The sequence below is a fragment of the Tupaia chinensis genome, unplaced genomic scaffold (assembly GCF_000334495.1).
Source record: "Tupaia chinensis unplaced genomic scaffold, TupChi_1.0 Scaffold000165_2, whole genome shotgun sequence".
NCBI lineage: Eukaryota > Metazoa > Chordata > Mammalia > Scandentia > Tupaiidae > Tupaia > Tupaia belangeri.
Window position 1 is genome coordinate 3,392,187 of NW_006159640.1, and position 7,920 is coordinate 3,400,106.

The 7,920-nt window shown below is 49.7% G+C and overlaps 1 protein-coding gene and 1 long non-coding RNA gene across 4 annotated transcripts in view; one reads left to right on the forward strand and one right to left on the reverse strand.

Moving 5' to 3' along the window:
• CYB5RL (cytochrome b5 reductase like) overlaps positions 1–7,920 on the forward strand; it is a 23,925-nt gene that overhangs the window by 2,870 nt on the left and 13,135 nt on the right. For 2 of the 3 annotated variants that reach the window (XM_006146122.1, XM_014586908.1), the window contains exons 3-4: positions 3,886–4,034; positions 6,015–6,102. In XM_006146122.1, coding sequence (XP_006146184.1) covers positions 3,886–4,034; positions 6,015–6,102 — 237 coding nt within the window. Of the gene's footprint in view, positions 1–3,885; positions 4,232–6,014; positions 6,103–7,920 lie in introns of those variants that run through there. The other variant, XM_027770898.1, reaches the window with a different exon arrangement.
• LOC102472497 (uncharacterized) overlaps positions 4,070–7,920 on the reverse strand; it is a 12,087-nt gene continuing 8,236 nt past the window's right edge. Inside the window, exon 3 of the long non-coding RNA XR_003549039.1 lies at positions 4,070–4,142. This is a non-coding gene — a long non-coding RNA (uncharacterized LOC102472497). The remainder of the gene's footprint in view (positions 4,143–7,920) is intronic.

Sequence of the window (7,920 nt, forward strand, 5' to 3'; positions counted from 1 at the left end):
GTACAAAGCAGACAGGTCCAGGGTCAAAGTAAAGCCCTGCAATGAACCTAGGGGCAGCTGCGTGGTGTAGGCAAAATCTCACCATCTCCCTGTGTCTTAGTTTCCCCATCTGTAAATTGGTAAACATTCGTGATGTTTAGCACAGAGCCTGACATCATTTCATTGAACAAATACTCACGACCTGTTATACACGAGGCCCTGTGAGACTCTGGGGATTTGAGAGACACTGTCCTTACTCTCATGGGGCAATTACAGGAGCAGGTGGCGTGTTTTAGGGGGATAGAAGTTGTGTTTTCATTACTTCTTCTCTGGCCCTTCCTGACTTTTTTCCTACTGAACCCTTCAGGGACGTTAGAATGCAGACCGGACTGTCTTCTTTGTAACTGGTGGGCAGGTTCACAGCTATAATTCCTGATGTCAGGGATTCATGCCTGTTTACAGATAGGGAATCAGAACCCATTTCCTCTGTCTGTGTATGCAGGGTTGTTTTTCTTTTTTTAAATTCTTTTCTTATTTTTGGGGAGAGGTTTTTGTTTGTTTGTTTTTTGCTATAGGGCTCGTGCACTTGCCAGAAAGACAGAGAAAGACAGAGAGAAAGAAAGAAAGAAATCCACCCACAGGTGGGATGGCCATGCCACAATCCTTTCTCCTCTCAGGATCTTGGGCACACACGCACACGCACCCAGCGTGAGTTTAAGCCACCGGGTCCGGGACTCGAACCGCAGTTGACTACATGGGAGTCTAGCAACATAGCCATTATACTAACTGCTGATCCCAGGGCTTTTTTTTGAATCTGTCCCCACCCTAGTGTCCACCCCTGAGCAATCTTCCCATTGTCCCTTGTCCCTCCTGACTAGGATGGAGTAAGGCTGTCTCCTCCAGTTTCTGCCTTTGATAATGTAATCTGGTACCTCCTTCACTTCTGGGCCAGCGATTCCCCATTATTGGGCCCAAAGTGAACCAATACTCAGTCATGTTCACACATGTTCTTTATTTTTAATTATTTAATTTTATTTATTATTATTTTTCTTTTAAAAAATTGCTATAGGGCAGGTGCTTTCACCAGAGAGGGACAGAAACTGAGAGAGAGAGTGAGAAAGCAAGCTGCCATGTCCAGGACTCGAACCACAGTCAGTCATGTGGGAGTCCAACACCCTAAGCACTACACCATCTGCTGGCCCCTATGCATGTTGTTAAGCTATACAACTACAGTTGCTTGTTTGTTTTAACTTTATTTGTATTTATTTATTATTTACTTTAATTTGACCAGAGAGGGACAGAGTAAGAGAGAGAGAGAGAAAGTGAGAAAACAAGCTGCCAGGTTTGGGACTTGAACCTCAGTTGGCCATGTGGGAGTCCAGCACCCTTAGCCACCATCCTACCTTCCAGCCTCAAGTACAGTTGTTTGAATCCAAAACATGACTTTGTATTTATCCCTGTTAAATGTCTCCTTGTAGTTCTGCCCCTGGAAGGTGGAGGTGGGGGCCGGAGTCTCTGGTCTCTGCCAGTGACTGGGGAATGTCCATGAAACCCCATGTCTTCCTCCTCACTGCCTTCATTGCCTGTGGCTCGCCTCTTCCTTCCTTTCTGTTCTCTGCTCACATTCCTTTCCTCTTCCTAACTCTCAGTACCCCAGACACCATCTGGATGTCCGTTTCTGTGTACCTTGTCTGTGTGTCCCTGCTGACATAGAAGCTCTGCAGGAGAAAGGGGCCGGGCCGCATCTCTCCTCAACGCCGGAGCAGTTCCTGGACTACAGTCGGCACTCAATAGATATCTGCTGAACAAATGACTGAATTTCCCCCACATCTGAGTACCATGTTCTGTGTCCAGGTGTAAGGAGGCTGGTGATGAAGCAAAGATGCCAGGGTATCAGCCCTCGAAACTCAGAGAAGAGGGAGGAAGAGCTGAGGGGCAAGGAGGGTGTCACAGAGAGGGCAGGACTGAGCCCAGCTCTGCCAGCTGATCATGTGATGATGGGCATGCCACTTTAGTTTGCTCAACCTCAGTTTTCTCATCTGAAAAATGGGGTGTTAGTACTTACTTTGTAGGTGGGTATGAGAATTTCAGGAGATGAATATGTAAAATGCCTGGCTCATAGGTGCTTGGTAAATCTTAGCTCTTATCACCAGTTGGTAGAAATGGAAAATGAGTGATATAGAGTTTTTGTTAGTCCTATAAAAATAACATGTTTTGGGGCCAGCAGGGAGTATGGTGGTTAAGGGTGCTGGATTCCCACAAGGGAGCTGGACTCCTACTCGATTGCAGTTCGAGTCCTGAACCTGGCAGCTTGCTTTCTCACTTTCTCTCTCTCTCACTCTGTCCCTCGCTAGTCAAACTAAAAACTAAATAAATAAATAAAAATAAAATAAAATTTTTAAAAAAACCTTCTTTAAAAAACCTACATGTTTCCATCTAATAACTTCCTTTTTGAGGTATTTTTTTGTTTTTTTGTTTGTTTGTTCGTTTGGTATTTTTTGCCATAGGGTATGTGTACTTGACAGAGAGAGGGAAAGTGAGAAATCACTTCCTGGGGGGATGGCCATGCCACAATCCTTTCTCCTTCATTCTCCTGGGAATCTGTACGTACGTGCGCACACACACCCAGCATGAATTTCATTCTGCCGGGTCCAGGACTTGAACTGCCGCTGGCCATGTGGAAGTCCAGTGCCTTAACCAATACAACATTTGCTAGCCCCTTAATCTAATAACTTTTTAACCGTTTAATGAATTCATAATTTTTAAGGATGTCTTATATTTTCATAGCAATTTACATTTTGTAAAACGCTTTTACACTGTTATCTCATCTGACCCTCATGATAACCTTATAAAGTTATCAGGGATGAGTGTCCCCTTTTTATGGACGAAGAAACTGAGACCCAAGGATCAAGTGTTGTGCCTAAGGGTAGGCAGCAGCCGAGCTGGGGCCGAACCCATTCTCCTGACTCCCAGCCCGAGTGCCAGGCAGCTGTGACTTAGAGGATACCTGAGTGCCCCAGCCTGCTGATGAAGTCATCCTGGCCTAGAAGGGGATGTGCGAGGGAGTGGAGTGGAGACAGTCTTGGATGGCACGCCTGAGGGTTTCTGTTGGTTCTGTGACACTGTCGGCACCACCCTGGGTAAGTGGAGTTCCAGGGTTGGTACCACAGGAACACATGATGTCAGGCCCTGAGCTGGGCATGAAAGGGGTCTCAGGAGTGGGCAGTCTGTAGAGGAGAAAGATCTGTGAGTTCATGGCATTCAGAGAAGGCTTCCTGGAGGAGGTGGAGTGTTACGAGCCATGAGCTAAGACTTAAAAGATATGAGTTTGAATCCCTGTGTTCAGTGTGGCCTTGAATAGGTAAGCCAGTGCCACTCAGGCCCTTTCCCTATATGTAACATACAGGCACTGGATTGGGTACTCTGAGATCCCACAATTTCTGAATTATGCAAATCTGGATTTTAGCAGGTTTGCAGAGCAGGCGGGTATTTGTAGACCGGAGGTGAGTGTTTAGGGTAGAGGGCACAGCTTGAGCAATGAACCCTCAGAAGTAGGAGGCAGCAGGGAACTCGGGAGAACCGAGAGCATGCTGGCATCTGATGCATGGGAGACAAGACGAGGCTTAAGGGCTTATCCCCTGGGTCCTTGCATGCCCAGCAAAGGAGCCCGCACTTTATTTGGGGCTGAGGGGAACCGTGGAAGGCTTACAAGCAGGGCGAGCTCCATGTAAAGCACTGTGGCACTCTTAGACCCGAGCCTGAAAGGGAAGTAAGGTGGGGCTTCTTACCATACAGGAAACTCAGCCGCTGAGGCAGCCTTTCCTGGAGAAAGTGGGAGGCTGCTTGTCGACACATATGTGTCCCCTGAGCCTCAGCCTCTAACTGTTGGGTCTCTTCCTGTCGTAGAACTGCCCCTCCAAGCTGAGTCCAGAGACCTTCCAGGCCTTCCGCATCAGCGCCATGGACAAGCTCACTAAGGACACCTACCGTGTTCGGTTCGCACTACCAGGGAACAGCCGGCTCGGCCTGCAGCCCGGCCAGCACCTCGTCCTACGGTACGCTCAGGTCGTGGGAGGACCAAAGCTTCACAGTCTTCCTTGCCGCTTGCCCACTGGGTGACCTAGGGCAACTCGCATATCCTCCTTGAAGCCTCCGTTTGTCACCTGCAATAGAGACATAGTAAAATGCGACTCAGAGGGCTCTTGGGATTGAACTAAATAATGCATTTTTGTAATAAATATTAATACGAGTACATTTTGTTTTGTTTTATTGTTTGCTATAGAGCACACGCGCTTGCAGGAGAGAAACAGAGGGAAAGTGAGAAGTCACTCCCCAGAGGGATGGCCACACCACAATCCCTTCTCGTCCTTTCTCCTCTTAGGATTTTGGGCACCCATGCATATGTGCCCAGTGTAATTTTCAAGCTGCTGGGTTTGGGGTTCGAACCACGGTCAGCCATGTGGGAGTCTGGTGCCTTAACCACTATACAACCTGCCCCAAGATGAGTACTTTGTTTCATTTTTATTTTTTGGAGAGGTTTTTGCTATAGGGTGCATAAGAGACAGAGAGACAGAGAGATAAATAGTGAGAAATTAGCCCTCAGGGGGGATGGCCACGCTGCAATCCCTTCTCTATTCTCCTCTTGGGATCTTGGACATGCACGCACATGCACCCGATGTGAGTTTAAGCCACCGGGTCCGGGACTCGAACCACAGTCGATTACATGGGAGTCCAGTGACATAGCCATTACACCAACTGCTGGTCCCAAGATGAGTGCTTTAATAGCACTTATTATTCAAGGCATAGTTCTGTGTGCTTATTATATACATGAATTCATTTAACCCTCACCATTTCCTGTATGGTTGGTGCCTTTATCATCCCCCAGAAGAAAATGAAATCAGAGAGGTTGAGGAACTTGCCCCGGGTCACACGGGAAATGTTAGAACCATGATCTGAAAACAAATAGTATGTTGGTAGAGCCTGTGGTATTAACCTCATATACTTAGCACCACTGTACTGTCACTGAGAACAGGGATTGGCCCACTGCTGCATAGCTAAGGCATAGAGCTGGAATGCAAGCCCAGGTGTCTGGCTCCCGAGTTGCACCCTTAACCACTCCTCTGAGGCTCCTCCCTCTCAGCCTACTTTGGTACTTTTCTCCTACCCTGATCCCTAACCACCTCCCCGCCCTCCCCACCCCCACTCAGGGACAAGACCCTTTGGGATGTCCAGGTGGAGGAGGTGTCTGTAGGCAGGTGGCTCTATAGGTCGTTTTTTCTCTTTAATTGCTGGAGAGTATATGTGCTTGCCAGAGAGAGACAGAGAGAAAGAGAGAAAGCACCCCTTAACCCCTTAATGGGCATGGTCATGCCACGGCCCCTTTTCCTCTATCCTGTCAGGATTTGAGGCATCCATGCACATACACCCAGCGTGTTTTTCAAATCACAGTTGGCCTTGTGGGATCCAGCTCCCTTGGCCACTGTGCTAGGGGTAAGCCCGACTATTGGCCTTCGCTCAGCAGAGAGAGCTGACGGGCAGACAGGTGTTTGAGAGTCGTTGGCACACATAGGATGGCATTTGAGGACACGTGTCCATGGAAAGAGGAGAGAGCCTAGGACTGAGCCCTGGAAACACTGGCATTTATGGCACTTGGGGAGGGGGATAACAAAGGGGCCAGAAGATGCAGCCAGAGGACAAGGCAGGGACCAGCAGAGCTTACTGGTCTTGTGCAGTTACACCGACCCCAGGCTGGCCCCTGCTCCAGCTCGTCATGGCCTGTGGCTTGGCTGGTGGTCCCTGAAGTCTGCTATTCCAGTGGGCAGGGGGATGGCAGGGATTAAATGGCCTGCCCAGGCTCTCACAGGCAGTATGGAGCAGCAGATGAGCCCAGGGCTATTTTTCTGTTGCATCTTGCTTGCCTCTCAGTGAGGATCTTTGGGGATAACCCACCTTCACTTTCACCATCCTGGCTGAGGAGGATCACAGGAGGGTTTGTTGACTGACTGACTGACTGACTGCATGCTTCTCTCTCCCAGAGGGATGATAGATGACTTAGAAATTCAGAGAGCCTATACGCCCATCAGCCCTGCCAATGCGGAAGGATACTTTGAAGTCTTAATTAAGGTGAGTTGACTCTCAAGGATGCTGCAGGTGCCACAGCCTGGTGCCTCCCTCACCAGCTTGCTCAGTTTCCGCCATTGTGGGAAACCCACTGTTCACACGGGAAGAGGCTGACCTGAGAGGGAGTGGGGTCGGGGAGGAGGCCTTCTCATGTTTCTTTCCTGGGAGGGGGGCTCCTGTGCCACCAACAGAGGGCATATTCCGGACAGGGTGTTGTAAAAGAAGGCTCTGACCGAGACAGTGATGGCTAACTGCTCCTCGGTATTTGACCTGTCGGTAGAGAGGGAGCACAGAGCTGGGAGGGGAGGGAGCCAGGTCCCCTGCACCTACTGCATGCTGGGCACTGCAGAGGTGAGTCGGACTTGATGCCACGCTAGGCCAGGTGACAGTACAACGTGACAGACGCCATGACAGAGGAGGCCAGACTAGCTCAGCGGGGTGCTGGGAAGGCAGGCTGGGCTTCCCAGCAGAAGCTGTGTTCCCAGGAACTAGAGGGGAAAGTGGGGAGGAAGCTCTGAGTGAGCTGAGTGGCATGGGCCGAGGCAGAAGAGGCTTGGTTTGGGGAAGTGAGGCATCCATCCTGGAACCAAGGAGGGCACATCGGGGAGTGGGTGCAAGGAGGGCCTCAGACAGAAGGTGAGACATGGAGGGCCTTGCAGATGGACTCACCTGAGGTAGCTCCTGGGGACGGAAGGGCATCTGAGTTGGCCCTTGAAGAGGTAGAAGTTAGTGGTGGCAGGGATGGCATTCTAGGCTGAGGAGACAGATAACCGCAGACAGGGGCGAAATAGCACAGGGCCTCTGGGAATACCCAGTTGGCTTGGTGGGAAGAGAGGGTGCTTGTGGGGCAGCCAGGTGGGTCGGGAGTGGCAGAGATGAGATGAGCAGAGCAGGCTGATCCCTGGGGGCCAAGGAAGAGGCAACGAATGTGTAGGGAGACGTGGAGGTTCAATTGTGTGGGAAAATAATTAGGTTGAACAACACACAATTGCTGATACTCTAACATCCTTGACTCACAGGACCAGTTTCATATGGGTCGATCCAATATATAACTCTAGATCATCATATCCCACAGGGAATCCTAGGGAGCGCCTGTGTTTAAGAAGAGCTTTCAAGGGGCTAACAGGTAACGTGGTGATTAAGGTGCTGGATTCCCACATGGTCAACTGTGGTTCGAGTCCTGGACTGGCAGCTTGCAAATCACACCAGGCACACGTGCATGCTCCAAATCCTCAGAGAATGGACGAGAAGGGATTGCAGTGTAGCCATCCCTCCTGGGGGATGATTTCTCACTTTCTCCCTGTCTATCTTCCTCTCTCTCCGCTAAACATACACGTCCTATGGAAAAACCTTTGAAAAAAAAGAAAAAAGCTTTCACTTTTCTTAATCTCCCTTATAAGAAATTAATTATTACCCCTATTTCGTTAGTAAGCATACTGAGGCCTCAGGAGGACCAGAAGTCCCCATAGCTAGTAAGAAGTGTGTTGCTGTGAACCCTGGCCTCCTGACTCCAAGACTCCAGCACTCTCTCTGCTCCCCACTCCATCCATGCCTTCCGAGCCTGATGTTTATCCCCTCACACATAAGCCTGGATGAGATCCCTTCTCCATGAACTGTTTGTCTGGGAGATTCCACAAATCCTCTCCAAATGGCCTGCTTCCCCTAGCTGCGTGTCGGGGTGTGTTTCTGCTGAAAGGATGAGCCTGGAGACGGTTCTTCAGGGCAGCTGATCTCTCCCAGCTGCAGGGCTGATTTTCTCCTTCGTTTATAGGAAAGCCTCTCTTTAGAGAGATACATAATTATCCCTAAGCCACTGGCTAG